General features: G+C 51.0%; 1 protein-coding gene across 5 annotated transcripts; it reads right to left on the reverse strand.

Moving 5' to 3' along the window:
* Positions 1–56: 56 nt before the first annotated feature.
* Positions 57–18,891, reverse strand: SIRT2 (sirtuin 2). 5 transcript variants are annotated; one of them, XM_014462607.2, is made up of 17 exons: positions 18,742–18,832; positions 17,839–17,885; positions 17,479–17,584; positions 15,005–15,053; positions 14,619–14,732; positions 11,079–11,120; positions 10,820–10,926; positions 10,646–10,702; positions 9,611–9,679; positions 4,858–4,987; positions 2,531–2,590; positions 2,178–2,233; positions 1,917–1,993; positions 1,783–1,834; positions 1,131–1,201; positions 911–977; positions 601–790 (listed from the first exon to the last, which is right to left on the reverse strand). In XM_014462607.2, coding segments are annotated over exons 4-17 (1,059 nt in total). In that variant the 5' UTR covers positions 15,006–15,053; positions 17,479–17,584; positions 17,839–17,885; positions 18,742–18,832; the 3' UTR covers positions 601–634. The 5 variants fall into 5 exon arrangements, with proteins under 5 accessions (XP_006096743.1, XP_014318093.1, XP_006096744.1 ...); XM_006096682.3 differs by lacking the exon at positions 17,479–17,584 and having other exon boundaries at positions 18,742–18,859; XM_014462608.2 differs by lacking the exon at positions 17,839–17,885 and having other exon boundaries at positions 18,742–18,821.
* Positions 18,892–19,013: the final 122 nt, after the last annotated feature.

Consider the following 19,013-nt stretch of genomic DNA (forward strand, 5'->3'; position numbering starts at 1 on the left):
CCTCAGCTGCTTCCCTGCGAGCCCACAGAAAGGAACAGCGAGGCCAGACAGCTGACTGTTAGTTTTTTGTTTTTAATTTGTCTCCAATAGGCAACATCATCTGCCCATTCCGCATGGGAATTGGGTCCTGAGTGAAGGCAGCCCAGCACCCACTTTAGGAATTGGAGGCAGAGAGGTGGGAGGTCTGCAGGCTCAAATCCCCCCATTTGATGAGTTATGTTTGGAGGGCCTCCAGTCCTGCCAGGGTAGGTTAAATTTTGTCTACTTGGCCACAGGCCCCTGGGAGCAGTTGAAAGTATGTGGGCTCTATGGCCCTGTCCTGGGACAGTTAGAAATTTGGAGGCTCCTCGGTCTCCCGGGAGCAGTTAGACATTAGGGAGGTTGATCCTTGCCCCTGGGGTAGCTAGAGGGTCCGGCTGTTAGAGATGGGTGGCTCATGCCTCAGCCCCCAGGAGATGTTAGAGATCTGCCAGGGTCAGGGGGGCTGGGACCCCAGTTTTAGGAGGGGGTGGTTATGAGACTGAGGGAATGCTCTGAGCTCCCCAGACAAAAGCTGCAAGTTAGGGAGGACCAGGGCTGGTTGGGGCTCAACTGCCCCAAAGGAGCGGGGTATCCTGCCTGGGAGGCGCAGGTGTCACTGGGGTTTCTCCCCCTCCGTGGTCCTGGCCTCCTCCTTGGCGGCAGGTGGGGACTTCCTGGGGGAAGCTGAAGTGGTGGGGTTGGGGCTCCCCAACCCTGACTGAGCGTCAATGCTGGCATGCTCCTTCCGGACAAGGTCTTCTAGCTCCTTCTGCAGGGGACAATGTTTCCAGGGGTCAGAGGTCACCATGCCTCATGGGGTCAGAGGACCCATGGGGCAGGGGTCCAGGGACTGGGCTCAGGGAGGGCTGGGGTGGCCCAGGCTCCTCACCTTCCATCCGAGGAGGTCAGCAAGAGCCAGGCAGCCCTGGTCACAGTCACCCAGCCAGGCCACATCCCTGTGGTTGAGTGAGAATCAGATCTCCCAGGCTTGCCCCAGGCCCCTGCTAGCTCTGCCCTGTTTGTGTGCCTTCATGCCCCACCCCCTCCCCACCCCCACCTTGGACCTGTCCCTCGCAGGCTCCATTCCCCACAGCAGATCCAGGCCTTACCTGTAGGCCTTCTTGGAGTCAAAGTCCATGCCTCCCCCAAGGCCCATCATCATTCCCAGGAAGGGGTCAGTCTGCAGGGAAGAGGGGGTATGGGGAGAGATAAGAGCACGGGGTTTGCATCCCAGCTCTGTGACTTCGCTTAAGTGACCTGGCCTCTCGGAATCTGTTTCCTTGTCTGTAGTGGGGATGATCATCGAACCCACACCGAGGGCTGTACTGTCAGTGGGTTAACCCAGGGAAAACGCTTACAGCAGCGTCTGGCACATGGCATGTTTTGCCTGTTGGAAGAAACATTACTCTCCAAGAGGAGGCCCCTGGTGACTCTGATGACACTGAGAAGGCCCAGGCTCCCGCTGCCCTGACTCTTCAGTCCCAGGAAGTGTTTTGGCTTCAGTTGCTCTGAGTTGGGGTTATGTCACTTGCTCAAAAGGGCTCTGAATGACCCAGAGCCTGTGGAATTTTAGAGTCAGGGCAGCCCAGAACTTGATCCCTCTGGATTCTGGAATCCCTGGTCCGGAGCTGAGGGGTCTGAACTATTGGGTTCCCTAGAGACCCATCCCATCATTCCGAGGCAGCCAGTGGGAAGAAATGGGGACCCATGTGAGGATCAAGCAGGCAGGGAAGAACGAGAAGTGAATAAAAGCCGACTCACCTGGCCAGTTTTTTCCTTGTTGATGAGCAGGCGTGGGGTAGAGAGGGGTGTCCTGGGAGGATGGCGAGCTGAGTAGTGAGGACCTGTCCTGGCTCCCCTATCCCCAGCACCCCCGAGCCCAAACCCCAACCTACTTGCTGATGAGGGATGCAAAGGGCTGCACCTGCAGGGAGGTGCCCATGATGATGAGCAGGTCCACGTTCAGGAAGTCCTGTGAAGGGGGAGTGGCCATGGCCATGAGGGCTCCACCCTCAGCTGAGGCTGAGCCCCTCCCTCCCCACCCCAGTCCCCACTGCAAGCCCACAAACAGCTGGCTGAGGAAGTGACCCTCCCCAGGGCAGGGTCCAGGCTGTCCCCACATGGGCTGAGCACAGAGTGGTGATGGAGACACTTACTGCCTGAATGCAGGAGAAGAAACGCGCTGGGAGGTTCTCACCAAAGAACACGATATCTGAGGTGGAAACGGATGGACAGACAGACAACACAGGACAGAAAAAGACAGTGAACAAGGGGAGGCAGAGTACAGGAAGGAGCAGAAGGCAGACCTCAGGGCTGGGTGGGGGGTGCAGAGCAGCAGGGACAGGCCAGGGTACAGAGCCCTCTCCCTAGAGAGAGGGTGACCAGAGGTGGGTGGATGGCGACTGAGGCCTTCTGGGGAAGGGGTTAGTGGGGTGGGGTGTTTCCAAGTTGGCATTAGATTTGGGGCAGTCCAAATCTCCCTCGGTTGGTCCCTGGCCCCAAGGCTCACCAGGCTTCACCACGCTCTGACAGTTCTCACACTTGGGAGTCACCTCGGAGAAGATCTTCTCTGGGTGTGGAGAAGGGGAAGGGGAGAAGGAGGTGAGAGGCTCTGGGCTGGGGCTGCAGCCTGCCCTGCCACCTCCCCTGCCCCTTTCTTCACTGTCCACGCAAACACACCTCAGTCACCAGGGAACCACCTGGGTATCTGCCCTGCTCAGAAGGGACCCCCCGTCTCAGAGAACTGCCCCTGTCCTCCCCCATGCCCCAGGAGTCCAAGGGTGGCTCCCAGCAACAGGCCTAGCTACTGAATGAAAGAGTCAACAAATGAGCAGACACTTGCTCCTAACAGGGGCCACTGGACTCCCCAACTCCCAACCTGGGGAAACTGGAATCAAGAGTGAAGTTCTGTCTGTGGGTCTTTGAGGGCAGCCCTATTTCCTCCTGGGGCAGAGAGGCCTGAGGTCCCAGGCCTGGTGGCAGAACAAGAGGGAAGAATACACAGATGATCCTGGGATGGGGAGAAATCTTTAGGCAGACTTGGGTTCTGTGACTGACACCCCCACACACCATACTGTGACTATCATGCTCCTTATTGCTTATTATAATTTTTTTTAGTATATTTTTATTGATTTCAGAAAGGGAGAGGGAGAGAGACACAGAAGCATCAATGATGAGAGAGAATCATTAATTAGTTGCCTCCTGCACACCTCGCAGTGGGGATTGAGCTTACAACCCAGGCATGGGCCCTGACTGGGAATCGAGCCAGCAACCTCTGGGTTCATAGGTTGCCACTCAACCACTGAGGCACACTGGTCTGTCTCCTTATTGCTTATTGATTAAGAAAACTTGAAAAGCATTCTGCCACTTGCAATCCATAGAATCCTAGCTCATTCATTCAACCATTCATTTCTTTGACAAATAGTTAGAGAAGTGTTTTAATGTCTGTCATTTATTTTAAAACATTTCTGCATTGACAGTATCCTATTTTGTGGGTGCTGCATGAGCTATTGCTGTAAGTGAACATAATGGGGTTATGTTAACTGTACATCATCCCCAGCTGCACGTAGCTGGGCTGTTCAGGCCTCCTCACTCGAAGGATGGTCAGCTGGTATTTTATCCAGAGGCCCTAATACAAGTGTCCTTATCTCCCATGGACACCAGAGGCTTTGTGAAGTTAGCATAAAGAATGTCAGAAATGGGTTTTCATGGGTGAAATAAGTGACTTTTTTTTTTTTTTTTTTTGCCTTTTCTTCGTTCTTAGCTCCTATGATTCCTCACACCTCACATTCATTTCTTCATAAGTGACTTCTTAATTCACACAGTGGAGGTCAGAAATAGGCTCGTGCTGTATTCAAGAAATGTGGGTTGGCTGAAAAATTTCCCCCCCTTTTTTGGACACTCTGCCCTAACATGAATGGGGACTATGACTTTAGCAAGCCCCGTAGTCTGCACCCCTAGGGGCAGCCCCAGCCTTCAACCCTGACCAGGCCTGTGTTTGGCTTCACACTCCATAGATTCTGCTCGCCTGAATTCATGGGCTAATTGAGTCCTGTGTTTCTCTTTCAAGTGCTGTCCCATATGGTCGTCATAGCAGATATGGCTTTTTACATTTAAAATTGAGTTCCTTGGTCCCACTAGCCCAGCCGTGGGCAAACTACGGCCCGCGGGCCGGATCTGGCCCGTTTGAAATGAATAAAACTAAAAAAAAAAAAGACCGTACCCTTTTATGTAATGATGTTTACTTTGAATTTATATTAGTTCACACAAACACTCCATCCATGCTTTTGTTCCGGCCCTCCGGTCCAGTTTAAGAACCCATTGTGGCCCTCGAGTCAAAAAGTTTGCCCACCCCTGCACTAGCCACATTTCAGTGAAGCCAGCGGCTGCCATACCGGACAGTGCAGAGATGGGAGGTTTCCCTCATCTCAGAAAGCTCTATCGGACAGCTCTGCTCTCCTGAGAACTTAGTTCCGGCTGCCTTGATGAGCACATCAGGCACACTAAGGTCAGAGCCCCTCAAAGGGCAAAGAGCTAGGGTTTCATGACATCACAAAAGAGGCGGTATGACCATTTGGGGGCCTCTGCAACCTGTCTCTGTGTGCGGCTGACCTGAATCTGGAGCTTGCATCCATCATAACCTGGCTGTGAGGTTGTGGTGGAGCAATGAACCTCACTGTCACTTCAAATCTTTGGAGGCTGCCATTATCTACTAAAAAGAGCCACAGAGCTGTGCAGGGCAGAACAGGTGCCCACTGGGGAAGGCCCTGTCCCTGGAGCTGAGCAGCGGACAGTGGGCAGAAGGCCTGCCCTTAGGGATGACCTCCAGCCCCTCACCTTTCATCCAGCTGAGTGTATACTCCTTCCGGCAGAGGGGGCTGATGCAGTGCGACGTGTAGAAGGTGCCATGGGCCTCCACTAAGTCCTCAGGCTCCAGCCCTGCCACTCGCTCCAGGGTGTCTATGTTCTGGAGGGAGAGAGGGAGGGAAGAGGGTCAGGAGCAGGAGACGGAGCAGGGAGTTGTAGCCAAGAGAAACCAGTGGGACAGGGAGAGAGAGAAGGTAGGGAAAGCAAGGGGCAGGGTGTGTCTAAAAAATTCTGTTTATTCTTATGGTGCCACTGAAAGGGTAAAAGTCATGGATGCTTATAGGCACGGGTCCAAACTCAAATGTGTATGAGCCCAGGCCCATGGCCATCACCAGCCCATATGGCATTTCTCTGCAAATTCAGGCCACTTTGCTTCCATTTTTCAGATCATTTGTTTTGTCGGAACCACATACTTTAGTGCCACCTACTAGAAATCTGTTGAAATGATGTACAATGCTCCCATTGTAAACGGAGCCCCCTCCGATGTGGCGTTCTTGTGCAGCACCCAGACTGCACAGCTGTGTGTGGCAGCCCTGGCCAAGCAGCAGCAGAAATAAAAAACTCAGGGGGGCTTTGTGGTTTTAGTCACACTTTCCCTATTTAGCAGCCAGGTTTCTGACAGGTCTGTTTCACGGATAGAATCTTAACTGTATTCCTTTGAGACAAAGAAACTTTCCTTATTCACCATCAAGGATATTCTCTCCCACATACACATTTGTGCTCTCATTTTTCTCTCAACACGCAGCCTCTCTGGAGCAGTTTTCGTTTGCCCGTGAGGCGGTGCCGACCGAGGACATGGGCAGATGTTACAGAGACGGTCCGTCACGTGAGGCCCACAGCTGAACCGACAAGGTTTCCTGGAGATGCCATGGACAACTGAAAGGTTCCTTTCAAGGGCAGATGGCCCCAACTGCACTCTCCCCTCCCTGCCAGAAATCAGCTTACCCCCAGAACATGCAGACAAGAGTCACTGTTCCCAGATTCTCTGCAGCTTTCTCCCTCCCCCTCTCCACTGGGAATCCTAGTTTGCCTTTGTTACTTGATTCAGCCTACTATTGACTCCCTTGTACATCAGCAGTGTGTGCGCAGATAACTCAACAGCGTGTAGAACTGCCTGAATGCCTGTTATTCTTTGATGCCATGTGAAATCAAGAAACAAAAACAAAGAATGAGGCCAACCTGTATGTACGGATAGGAAATGATCTCGCCACTATGTTAAAAGGCAAAAAAAGCACAAAGCAGTGTGTACAGGATGTGAAAAAAATATATTTGAATTTGTGTATCTGCTTGCCACAGAATGAGACACGCGAAGGAGCCCACATCAGGGGCCTGCAGGGAGGGGAGCTGGGGGCTGGGCAGTATGGCCCAAGGAGATTCTGTCCCAAAGGACAAGCACTGAACTTGAGATGATACTCAGCAACTGCCACATGGCCCTGGTGCCTGGCAGGAAACCGGCCATGGAGGGGTGTGCCCTGGGCAAGGGTGAGCAGTTCCGAGAGTGGGCAGTGGCTACTCAACTACACCAGCTATTCTCCCGGAGAAGGCACCCAGGATGCAGCGCTTCCCAATTTTTAGGGTTTTCACCTGAAATCTGATTTTTAAACCTTGGTTCCCTTTTTGTTTTAAAACATTGTGTCCCTGTTAGACATATCACCATTGACAGCTTTTAAAAAGCATGAAGCTGCTATGTGGGTGAGGATACGGAAGATCTTTCAGACAAGGGGTGAGGTGAAAGAAAGCTAAGTTCAGGGAACATTTGAGATCGTGCTTCCATCATATGTTTGGCTTAAATAAATACTTATAATAAAAATAATGCACAAGTATGGCTGTGCATTACCAAAATGCGAGCTGAGGCGGGAGATCAATGAATTGTGCTAAGAAAGGATTTCCTTCTTTTAGCTGCCCAGTGAAAGAGAAATAAAGAGGGCAAATAAATTGGTTGAAAAGAAAGAAAGACAAGTCCAAACCCTATGTATAGTGCAAATGCCAATATTTCAAAGAATGTGTTGCTGTGATGATCAAGTAACTTAGGTGAACAGGGCAACTGTTCGAACATTTGAGTGGATACTTGTGCCTTTATATAAAAACTGCATGATATGTCGCTTCAGAATTGCTGCGTCACCACAATTCAGAAAGAAGTGAAGACAATGTGTTCCAGGAAACTGGGTCAGTGACTCAAATAGTGGCTGAGATCAAGGAAGAGGGTGTTAAGTTTGAAAAAAATGGTTTCATGAAATGTGAGAATGGAAAGATTTTTTTCCCACCTTTATTTTAGGTAGTATGCCAGTTTGAATATTATATATAGTTAAATTTCATGCATTAAATGTTGCAACTGGAGGGGGAATGCCTGCAGAGTACCCTTTGACCCCAGAATGTATTCATGTTGGCTCTCGTGTAAAAGTAGGAGGCAGCTGCCATACTTTCATGGTCAAGGGCAGGCACATTTGCCTCTGCAGAGCTGGGAAGTGAGCCCGCTGAGCAGCTCTGACGGGCACTTTGTCCTGGGCCTGGGCTTCTCATGCTGGAACCCCGTGATCTCATCCTGTCTGGTGAGTTTAAACATTGTTTATACGCTGCCCCTCTGGACTAGACTAGTCTAGACTCCTGTGTCCGACCATCTGTCCACATCTCCACGTGGCATCTCAACCTCAATAGGCCTCAAAGCAAACTCCTCTTCTGCCCCCACCCCCACAACCTCCCACCATCTCAGTAAAAAGCAGCAGGTGCCCAGGCTGAGAGCTGTCCAGTCATCCTTGACTCCTCTCTCTCATGAATCATTTCACATCCAATCCATCAACAAGTCCTGCTGGTTCAAGCTTTAAAATGGATTCATAACCTGCCCCTTCTCCCCTTGACAGCCCCCACCCTGGCCCAGCCTCCATCCTCTCCTGCTTAAACCATCACAGCAGCCTCCTCCCTGGTCTCTGTAACCCCCTCCCCACTGCGCCCATAGTCTAGCTCAGGGGTGGGCAAACTTTTTGACTCGAGGGCCACAATGGGTTCTTAAACTGGACCGGAGGGCCGGAACAAAAGCATGGATGGAGTGTTTGTGTGAACTAATATAAATTCAAAGTAAACATCATTACATAAAAGGGTACGGTCTTTTTTTTTTTTAGTTTTATTCATTTCAAACGGGCCGGATCCGGCCCGCGGGCCGTAGTTTGCCCACGGCTGGTCTAGCTCCTACAGGCAGCCAGAGGGACACCTAATCTCATCCCTGCTTTGCTCAGAGCCCTCCTGTGGCACCATCTTGCTCAGGCCTGAGACCCCATAAGGTCTGCCCCTGTCACCTCCCTGACTTCATCTCCTCCATTCTCTCCTACTACTGTCCTCTTCGCTTACTCAGATCCACCTTCTTGAACACATCAAATTCGGTCTCCCTCAGGATCTTGCACTGGCCGTTCCCTTGCCTGGAACGCAGTCCCCCAAAATAATCTCATGGTTCCTTCCCTTAGGTCGTTGTTTAAATGTCTCAGTGAGGCCTTCCTGATACCTTGTTTATAACAACACTCCACCCTCCACACACAGAGGTTCAGATTTCCCTTTCTGCTTAAACCTACTCCACAGAACTCTCATCTGCCACAGTACATAAGCTACTTATGCATCTTGTCCATGGTCTCTCCCCACATTAATGTCAGCTTCAGGAGGGCAGGGAGTCTGCTCTGTTTGCTGCCAGCAGGGCCTGGCACTCGGTTGACACTCAGTAAACGTTTGTGACAAGCTAACAAACAGGGATGCCAGCAAGGGCAAGGTGAGGAGTCCACGAAATCATGCACGGAGGGCACTGGCTCAGATGAGCCATTGTATCATGTCTGAGCCACATCCTGTGGATAAAGCTGACCCTCTGGGAAGAAAGGTCAGGTTTATCTTGAGCCTGGGCCACTCCTAGGAGGTGACTGTCCCCTACCCCATCACACTACCAGCTCTAGGCAGGAGCACCTGCACTCCATTTGAAAAATCTGGGCCTACAAAGAATTCATCCTCCCCCTGGTGGCAGTTTCTGAGGCTGCGGGCTCCAAACTGCCAGGTGCAGGAAGGAAATATTAGAACACCTATTTATATTCATGTGTTCTCTATTTTACAATTTGGGGTTCTGAGGTACAGTATAATTTATAGCATGCATGATATCATGTAATTTCAATACATAACCAAAAAACAAAGGTAGAGGCATAAACATTTTTTACTGCTAGGGGTGTGAGATCCCAGAAGTCCAGGAGCCAACAAGGTGAGCCATCTTTGCCTGAGTACCCCAGGCTGAGGCCCTAGGCTCAGCACCTGACAGGTATGAGCCAGGAACCCATAGCACATATGAGGCTTTTGTGCAAATCATAAAAAGATGACCCTTTCTTAAGACACTACACCTGCCCATTAGGATACTGACATAGTGTACGGATTTTGTTAGATCCAGTCATTCTGGTATCATCTGCTGGAAAATCTATGAAATCTATGGTGTAAATGGTGTCCCCTCCCCTCAGGCACCAGGTCCTTTCTCAGTACATGTGGGATGGCTCGGAGAAGAGGAGCTCACTGCCATGTCACCACAGGCCTGAGAGTGTGTAGCTGTTCTGGCCTCTGCTTTACAGAAGGGCAAACTGAGGCTGAGAGGGGAAATGGCTCACTGCAGGTCACAGGACAAAGCAGCAGGGGCCCGAGCTCTTACCACTGAGGCACCAGGTCACAGGCAGCCTCCCTCTCCCTCCCAGGATGCCCACGGTCCGCCTACCTGAGTATAGCAGCGCCGGAGCAGCCCTTTCTCCTTCAACAGGCGGATGAAGTAGTGACACAGGGTCGGCTGGAGGGGAGCAATCATAACAATGATGACAGTAAGAGAAGGCTCCCGACATCGACACCTGCCGCTCACTGCTCTGGGCACTGTGCCTGTTCTACCTCATGGAATCATCACATTGACCTTGTGAGGCACAGGCCATCATTATCCCCATTTCACAGATGAGGAAACTGAAGCACATGGAAGCTGATTATCTTGCCAAAGTCGCACAGCTGCCAAGTTTAGAGTTGGGGTTTGTACAAAAGCAGCCTGTCTCCAGAGACTGGGCTTTTGTACATATTGTTAACTCATTTAAGCCTCACAACAACCCTTTTCATATAATATTATCAGCTTCATTTTACAAATGGAAAAACTGAGGCTCAAGGTCAAGAGAACAGGGAGCCCTAGCTGGTTTGGCTTAGTGGATAGAGCCTTGGCCTGTGGACTGAAGGGTCCCGGGTTCAATTCAGGTCAAGGGCACATACCTCAGTTGCCGGCTCAATCCCCAGCCCTGGCCAGGGCTCGTGTGAGAGGCAACCAATCAATGTGTTTCTCTCACATCGATGTTTATCTCTGTCTCTCCCTGTCCCTTCTCCTCTCTCTAAAAGTCAATGGAAAAAATATCTTCAGGTAAAAATTAACAACAAAAAAGAGCAGGAAATGAGGGATCAGGAGTCAGAGCCCATGTATTTAATGACCAGTTTGTATTTGTCCAAGTGGCCCTTCCCATGCCTGCTGTCCAACAGCCTTTGCTGTTCTCCCTGGCAAAAAAGAGCTCACCTTGCCCTGACCGATTTGGCTCAGTGGATAGAGCGTCGGCCTTCGGACTAAAGGGTCCCAGGTTTGATTCCGGTCAAGGGCATGTACCTTGGTTCCAGCACATCCCCAGTAGGGAGTGTTCAGGAGGCAGCTGATCGATGTTTCTAACTCTCTATCCCTCTCCCTTCCTCTCGGTAAAAAATCAATAAAATATATTGGGGAAAAAAAGCTCACCTTGAATTGCCCAGGATAGAGTTCCTTGGCGAGGGCAAAGAAGGGCTCTGGATGTTTCTGTGGAAGAGAAAGTGAAAGGCAGGTGGGCACCCAGATGCCCCTGGTGACATGAGAGCAGATGACCCCATTCCATCCCCTATTCCCATCATTGCAAACATTCCTCCCTGCACATACCTTGAAGTAGCCAATCTCAAAGATGGCCTCTGGATAGGGAAGATGGTACTTCTGCAGGTTGGCATAGAGGCCCGTGGATGGGGAGCGGAAGTCAGGGATGCCCGCGGCTGGGGGAGGAGGGGCAGGGAGCAATCCATCAGGGACCTGGGCCCCATCTATACCACAGTGACCCTTCCAAGTGAGGGCCTAGACACGGCGCTCCCTCTCCCCCCTCGCCCCTGGAAGGGGCTCCCCCAAAACAGGGGGAGGGGGCACTTACACGTGGAGATTCCAGCTCCCACCAAACAGATGACCCTGCGACCTGGAAGAAAGGAGTTTATGCATCATATGACATGGTTTGCTTGGCCTCAAAATAACACCATCTATCACAGCCCTTGACACTGTTCACTTGGTCCCAGGCCCTGGGGCAAACATTGCAGATGCATGAATGGTCCTCCCAACCACCTCGAGGCAGGTGGTGTTAATATCCCCACTTTACAGATGAGGAAACCAAGGCTCAGAGAGGGGAAGCAGTCACACAGTTGATTGGTGGAAGAGCCAGTATGGGGACAAAGAATCCACTGTTTGAAATTATACCAACTTAGTCGAGAAAAGGCCACTTGTAGAGAAGCTTCTGCCCCTAACTAGACCTAGACACACCTAGATTTTTTCTAAATATATGTTTTTATTGATTTTAGAGAGAGGAAGGGAGAAAGATAGAGAGAGAAACATCAATGAGAAACATCGATTGGTTGCTTCCTACACACCCCCTATTGCAGCGGTTCTCAACTGCTTTCACAGGGGTCGCCTAAGACCATTGGAAAACACATATATAATTACATATTGTTTTTGTGATTAATCACTATGCTTTAATTATGTTCAATTTGTAACAATGAAATTGGGGGTCACCACAACATGAGGAACTGTATTAAAGGGTCACGGCATTAGGAAGGTTGAGAATCACTGCATTGGGATTGAGCAGGCATCTTCCCTGACCGGGAATCAAATGGTGACCTCCTGATTCATGGGTCAATGGTCAATCACTGAACCACACCAGCTGGGTGAGATAAACTAGATCTTTAAAAAAAATAAATAAAAAATAAATATATATAATTGATTTCAGAAGGGAAGGGAGAGGGAGAGAGAGATAGAAGCATCATTGATGAGAGAGAATCATTGATTGGCTGTCTTCTGTACACCACCTACTGAGGATTGAGCCCGCAACCCAGGCATGTACCCTTGACCGGAATCAAACCTGGGACCCTTCAGTCTGCAGGCTGATGCTCTATCCGCTGAGCCAAACCAGCCAGGGCTAAAACTAGATCTTAATGAGGAGGCTAGGGTTGAGGGTTTCCCCCAGAAGAGTTACTGGTTATTGTAAAAATCTCTGGCAGGACCTCATCTTTTGGACACAATCCTGAATCCACCTATTTCTAGCATATTATACACATTTCTTTTCTCTGTAATCAAACACACTGTAGTCTGGCAATTTTCAGGTGAAGACCAAAGATTTGCCACTCTCAGACCTAATGAACAGGAGAGTGGATAACAGATTCAAATCCTGGTTCTCCTGCTCACCATCAGGGTGTCTCAGTTCAGATCCCTACTCTGACTTCAGTTTCCTGCTGTTAAATGGGCATAATTTCAGTACTGACTTCACAGGGCTGTTGAGAGAATGAATTTATTCTTTTTTTAAAAAAATATATATTTCTTTATTGATTTAAGAGAGGAAGGGAGAGGGAGGAAGAGATAGAAACATCAATGATGAGAGAGAATCATTGATTGACTGCCTTCTGCACAGCCCCTACTGGGGATCAAGCCTGCAATCCAGGCATGTGCCCTCGGCCGGAATCAAACCTGGTACCTTTCAGTCCACAGGCCGACGCTCTATCCACTGAGCCAAACCGGCTAGGGCTGAATTTATTCTTGTAAAACTTAGATCTGTGCCCAGCACTGGGCAAACACTATACAGTTGACCCTTGAACAATGTGGGGGTTTAATAGAGATGACCCCACCCCCACCCTAGCATGTTGAAAATCCGTGTATAACTTTTGACTCCCCTAAAACTTAACCACTAATAGCCTACTGTTGACTGGAATCCTTACCTATAACATAAAGAGTCAATTAATATATATTTGTATGCTACATGTATTATATACTGTATTCTTATAATAAAGTATGCTAGAGAAAAGAAAATTATTAAGAAAATCATAAGGAAGAGGAAATACATATATAGTATTTATTGAGAAAAATCTGATATGTGGACCCATGCATTTCAAACCTGTGTTGTTCAAGGGTCAACTGTGTATATGTTTGCTATTATTCTTGAGTCAATTGTATTACATTTCTTGAGACCCATGATTTGTATACCTATAAGCACTTTGTTCCCCTATATTTACCAGCTTTCAGAAGATAGGAAGACAGGACAGGGGTCAAATCATTTCACAATAGCCCAGTTGCCTCTTTAGCTGCTGGCTGGCAGGCAGCCCTGCCATGCAGCTCTGGCATCTGCCCATCAGCTGATGGACAGACACAAGTGAAGCCCTGTGAACCAGGCACCTCTAGTGTATCCTGTCCAAAGGAGGACAGCGGGGGGAAGGAGCCTGTGCTCTGGATTCATAGGGCTGGGGTTGAGTCTTGACTCTGCCTCTAACTAGTGTGTAACCCTGCACCAAGTCACAGCCTCTCTGTGCCTCAGTTTCCTCCTCTGTCCAGATTACTCCTGTAATGACCTCACAGGTATAATGATGTGAAAATCAAATGAGAGGAAGCCCGTCAAGTGCCTGGCCCAGCACTCGGCAAATAGTGAGGACTCAATTAACTGTTATTATTTATTATTATCCCCTCATAGGCCCATTATCCTAAAATCCAGGTGAAGGAAGATGGAGGAACACTGTAGCCACTGCCCACCCACCCGAGCCAGTAGCTGGCTATAGCCAGCTGCCTGGCCTGCCCAGGAGAGGGAGGCTCAGGGTGGCAGCCTGGCTACCCGAGAAGGGAGCCGGCAGCAGCTGGAAGACAAGGAAACTGGAGAAGATGTCCTCAACAAAGGTCTGTTCAGGACCCTCAAAGGGTTGATTGTTCTAGTTGAGAACTGCCGAGGGCTTGGTTTCTCAGACTCGGGTGACCTCAGCTCACAGCAAGAAATATAAACTACATGGTGACCCAGTAAAAAGGCACTTACACACCACAGCTGAAAGAAGCTTTCTGTAATAATTAATAATCATAGGGAACACACAGCTCTTGCTATGCTCCATGTCCTAGCCCAGGCATTTACATTTTTATTAACTTTTTTTTTAACCCCTAATAACTCTATAAGGAAATACTATTATCATCTTCATTCTATCAAACAGGCTTGGCCAATCAGAGTGCAGTCATTAGTTCAGCAATGGAGATGTGACCCAGGTCTGGCCAATCAGAGACACAGTGATTAGTTTGGTGTAAGAATGTGACCCAACCTGCACCAACTGAAGCCAATCTCTGCTCTGTTGGGAGAAAGATGCTCTCTTCAGTGGGAGCTGCGAGGCTGGTGGAACTTGCATTTGGAGCTGCCAGGAGCTACCTTCACCCCAACACAGAAGAAACCAGCGCCAGAGAGGGTTACGATGTTTGACAACATGGAAGCCCCTGAACCAGGCCATGCTTCAAGCTGGATTTTAGTTAAGGGTTGAACAGACTCCTTTTTTGGTATAAACTAGTTTGAATTGGGTTTCTTGTTACTTGCAGACAACAGTTGTGAATAGTTCAAGTAGCCGGGGGCTGAGAAATCACTTGGGGCCAGGAGTGGGGAGTGGCCCAGTGCAGGTGGGGAAGGACTTACAACGCTCACTCAGCATGTAGTGGGCCACCCCTTCCAGGGTTAGGTTGTCCAGCAAACGCTCCTTCTGGGTGCCCAGGCCCAACGTCTGGGAGAATAAATTTCGCAGGAAGTCCACTGGCCAAAAAGAAGAGAGACAGTAGTGGGCACTCAGCCTGGGTGCACAGAGGCCCAGAGCAACCCTGCCCCAGCCCAGGGATCCCCTGCCTTCCCACAACTCAAGGGTCCATGCTGGATCCAGCCGGGGGGCGCCAGGCATTGGCAGTGCACCCATTATTACATACCTGAAGGTCATCCCTGATGGACGTGAGGGGTATCACCCAGACCCCTGCCCTAAACCACCCCCACCTCAGCCCCCGCAGAATGAGGCTCCTAAGAAAGATACTCACTCTCTGCTTCTCCACCAGCTGCTCCTCCCTCAGTGTCTGAATCTGAGTCCTGAAAGGGGTGGGGGTAAGGTGGCCAGGCCCAAGAAGTGGGATTAGAAGTGGGGGGTGGGGTGACACCCCGGTTTTGGGAAAGGCTCTGGGCTGGGATGTGGGCCCAAGGAAGTGAGGGGCCATGGTGGAGGGACAGCCCAGTGTGTGGGCTCTGGGTCAGGGTGCCTGCGTTGGGGACATGGCCTGCCTCTCCCAAGGACTGTAATCTCATATGAGTGACTTTGCTTTTCTGAGTCTCAGAGCTCCTCACCTTGGAGATGGATGTCAAAGGGCAGCTACCTCAGTGGGCTATTGTGAGATGAAATGAGTTCATCTATGTGAGGGGCTTAGACAGCACCCAGTGGGGTAAGTGCTCAGGAAGCTCTGACTATTGCTATTTCATGTGCCAAATCCACATTCTCCTCTTGCATCCCTTTTGTCCCCTGTAGCATGCACCTGCCGCCCCCTCCCAGCCCTCCTCACCAAAGTCACTCCATAATAATGTAATAATGCCAGTGAAAACACTTCAGTCCTCACCCTCTGGTCATCAGCCCTCCTGCTGAAAACCCCAGTTACTGCCTTTCCAACCCTCCATTTCCTTATCAACTCCTCCCCTTAGCCAGGCTCCCAAATTGCAGATCCTGGGCCCTGCCTGCTTTCTCTCTCCACCTTGCCTGGGATACCTGCCTCATCCATGCCAAGAGCCTTGGTCCAGTCACTGATGATACCACCTCTCTGATCCAAGGTTCCCATGGCCTCCTGGATGCCTGCCTTTAAGGGATCCAAGGCTCCTCACTCCCACTGTGTCCCACATTGGCCTCAGCATCTTCCCCAAACCTGCTCCTCCTCCTGGGCCCCATCTCAGTGTGGCCTCCATCTCCCAGTTTGCCAGATGCATCCAGCCTTCCTCCCCTGCCCTCCTGCCATAATGTGTCCCCTCTTCAGTGCTCCACCTGGTCCAGTCTGTCCTCTTCCCTTGGGGGCTCTGTCCCAGCCTCCTACCTAGACTCCCAGCCTCAGTCTCCACCTCTGATCTACGCTCTACCCTCCGTGTGATGGCCTGTCTGGGCTGGCCCACTCCCCTCCACTTCACAAGCCCTTCTCTTTGGTGTCTCCAGTCTAATAATCTCATCAACAACATCTACAAGGGCCACCATGACGTCAGCTCCACAAGGCAGGGGTTTTTCATGTTCACTACTGGATGTCTAGCACCGAGAATAGGGTCTGGCACCCGGCAGGAGCTCCGGCACTGTCCACCACTGAATGAAGGAACACCTGTGTGCTAGACCAGGGCGGGGCCCTGCAGTGGCACTGGTAAAAACAATTCTGACCAACTCACTCTCCTGCTTAAAACCCCTTCCCCCTATCACTCTGAATATGAAACTCATCATTTTCTCAGAGCTTGGTCATATCATAGCACAATGCTGCACCCTGCATCTTCTGCAGAACAAGACACTATAGACCCACCTCATTCTTTTAAGCAGCTGCATAGTGTTGCATTGTAAGGAGGCCCCATAGTTCACTTAACCTGTCTACTGACAGTCACTTGAGCTGTTTCCAGTTTTGCCCCATTATGGACAATGCTGTAATTTAAGCCCTCGAATCTCTCTCTTTGAGACTGAGGATCCTTTTTAAGATTAACTCCCTTTCTCTGACAATGGCCCCACTTTGGGAGCCAGGCGAGGGAGAAGCCCTGGCCTGACAGGAAGCGCTTGTGCTTCCTCTGCCGTGCGCCTGTGAGGTGCTCTAATCACAGCTCCTGCATTGCCTACAACTTGCAGCAATTTAGCTGCTGGGGGTGGGGGTGGGAGTCTGGCATTCTTTCAGGCTGCAGACAGTGAGGCTCCGTGGAAGGACTCAAGGGCCCTGCCCAGCATGTGGGACCTAGAGGTGTTCTCAGGGCTTTCAGTCCTCTGTGTCTACCTCTCACCGAAGCATCTGGAAGGCAGTGTGAGCGTGCTGTGGCTTGCAAACCCTTCCCAGCTCTTCTGGCTGAGAGACAGAGGACAGGATACTTAACAACTATGCCTCAAATTCCTCTTCTGTAAAATGGCCACAATAGGCCTTGACTCCCACAGGAATGCTGGGAAGATGAAATGAGATGATGCCCATAAAGCACTAAGCAGAGTGCCCCGCTGAAGTATTCAATAAATGTCAGCCATGCATACAATTAGCTGCCCACCCCCAGTCACCACCTACTAAACGTATAACACTCTTCCAGGCTCCCAGGTCTCTGCACTAGCTGCACCCTCTGTGCGGAACACCATTTCTCACCCTGCCTAAGAAAATTCAGTCACTCGTCATGTACTGCAAATGTGTCTACCTCAATCTGACTCCTAGACCAGCCTGTGGATTCCTCCAGAGAAGGGACTGACTGGAATATCTGTGACCCCACAAAGTTTCCTCTGGGCTTCCACAGTGCCCTGAGCTATTTTCATAATCACCCTGTAGGGTCATTTTCTAGTCACTTGTCCATGAGATCCATGAGTTCAGGGACCAAGTTGGATGCCTGTCTCTTCCAGGAGCAGCATAAATGAGGTTCAGAAGGGACTGGAGGGTGGGGAGCAAGGAAAGAGAAAAGTTCAGGAGGGCAGGCTTGGGGTTGAGGCTGCACACTCCGATAGCCCTCAGAATCCACTATTCCCCAGGAAGCTGAACTGGGAGGTGGGGGCGAGGGACTGGGGCTGTGAGCTGAGGGCCCTGGGGTAACTCTCCCTTCTGTCCCCCCCCCCGCCCCCCCAAGGGGAGTGGGGTGTGGGAACAAATCCATCTCTCTCCTTCCCTCCACCCTTTCCCCATCTCACCTGAGCCTCCTGCACCTTCCCTGCCTGGGTCTCCAGAGGGTCAGAGGCTGGGGGAGGAGGGGGAGCAGATGTGGTTACAGTGGGGGGAATGGTTAAGGAGTTATGAAGGGCTTCAAGCAGGGGGCCGGGGCAAGAAGACCCACCAAACTAGTTATACTGGTGTATGGGGGTGGAGGTAAAAATGCAGTAGAGAGAGGGAGAGGGTGGGGAAAAGCAGAGTGGAGAGTGCTGGGAGGAGAGGTGGTTAGTGAGCGACAAAGGGGCTGAGACATGAAGGCTTAGTAGAGGGAGGAGAAAGTAGAGGATTCAGGGCATGGAGGACACCAGGAGGAATCAGGACGGACATAATAGTGTGTGTGTGTGTGTGTGTGTGTGTGTGTGTGTGTGTGCGCGCGCGCCCGCGCCCCCGGGGAAGGTTAGGTTTTACAGACAGTGGTAAGTTTAGAAAGGAAGAAAAAAAGGTAAGAGATATCTCGGACTGGAAGTGAGAGGAGGTGCGGTGGGGATGGTTTGTTTAGGAGGGGCACAGGAACTAGAGGGAAGAGATAGGAGGGAACACCAGGGGTCCCCCTAGCATCTTACAGTTCCCCCTAAACAACCAGGTACCCCTTAGCAACCGGGACAGCAACAACCTAAGTCTTTAGCAAAGAGGGTCCTTGGCAACCAAGGTCCCTCTTTGCTAAACTTGGAAGACAAAGCAAACGGACCCTTAAAAGCTCGAGACCCAGAAACCCACCAACCTAGCCATAGGGATAACTTAGCAACGGCCCCCAGAACCCCACTCCTCCCCACACAGCCCCTATCTCCTGCCCCACCTCGCCCGCCCTCGGCCCCGGGGCCTGCAGATCTCAGGCAGGCCCCGGAGCGGCCCTGCCCGACCCTCCCACCAAGGCCCCGACTCACGGTCCGGCTCGGCCATGAGCGTGGGCGGGGGCTCTCGGGGCTGTCACCGACTGCTCGGCCCGTGACGGCACCGGAAACAGTAGGGTCAGAGATAGGACAGAGGACTACAACTCCCAGCAGCCAGCGAGGCCGCATACAGGCTTTCTCACAACTTCCGGCGCGCCCTTTTAGGTAAGAATAAACGAACGAGCCCTAGCCGGTTTGGTTCGGTGGATAGAGCCTGGGCCTGCAGACCGAAGGGTCCCAGGTTCTATTTCGGTCAAGGGCAGTTC

The sequence above is a fragment of the Myotis lucifugus genome, unplaced genomic scaffold (genome assembly GCF_000147115.1).
Source record: "Myotis lucifugus unplaced genomic scaffold, Myoluc2.0 scaffold_185, whole genome shotgun sequence".
Lineage (NCBI taxonomy): Eukaryota > Metazoa > Chordata > Mammalia > Chiroptera > Vespertilionidae > Myotis > Myotis lucifugus.

What these genes read in the sequence shown, in the direction of transcription:
- SIRT2 (XM_006096681.2), bottom strand. Translation starts at nt 18,876, where the DNA reads ATGCGGCCTCGCTGGCTGCTGGGAGTTGTAGTCCTCTGTCCTATCTCT. An exon ending in GCTCATGGCCGAGCCGGACC is followed by an intron (nt 15,054 to 18,741) that starts GTGAGTCGGGGC and finishes CACCCCTTTCAG; the next exon opens with GACTCAGATTCAGACACTGA. An exon ending in TTGAGATTGGCTACTTCAAG is followed by an intron (nt 10,703 to 10,819) that starts GTATGTGCAGGG and finishes TCTCTTCCACAG; the next exon opens with AAACATCCAGAGCCCTTCTT.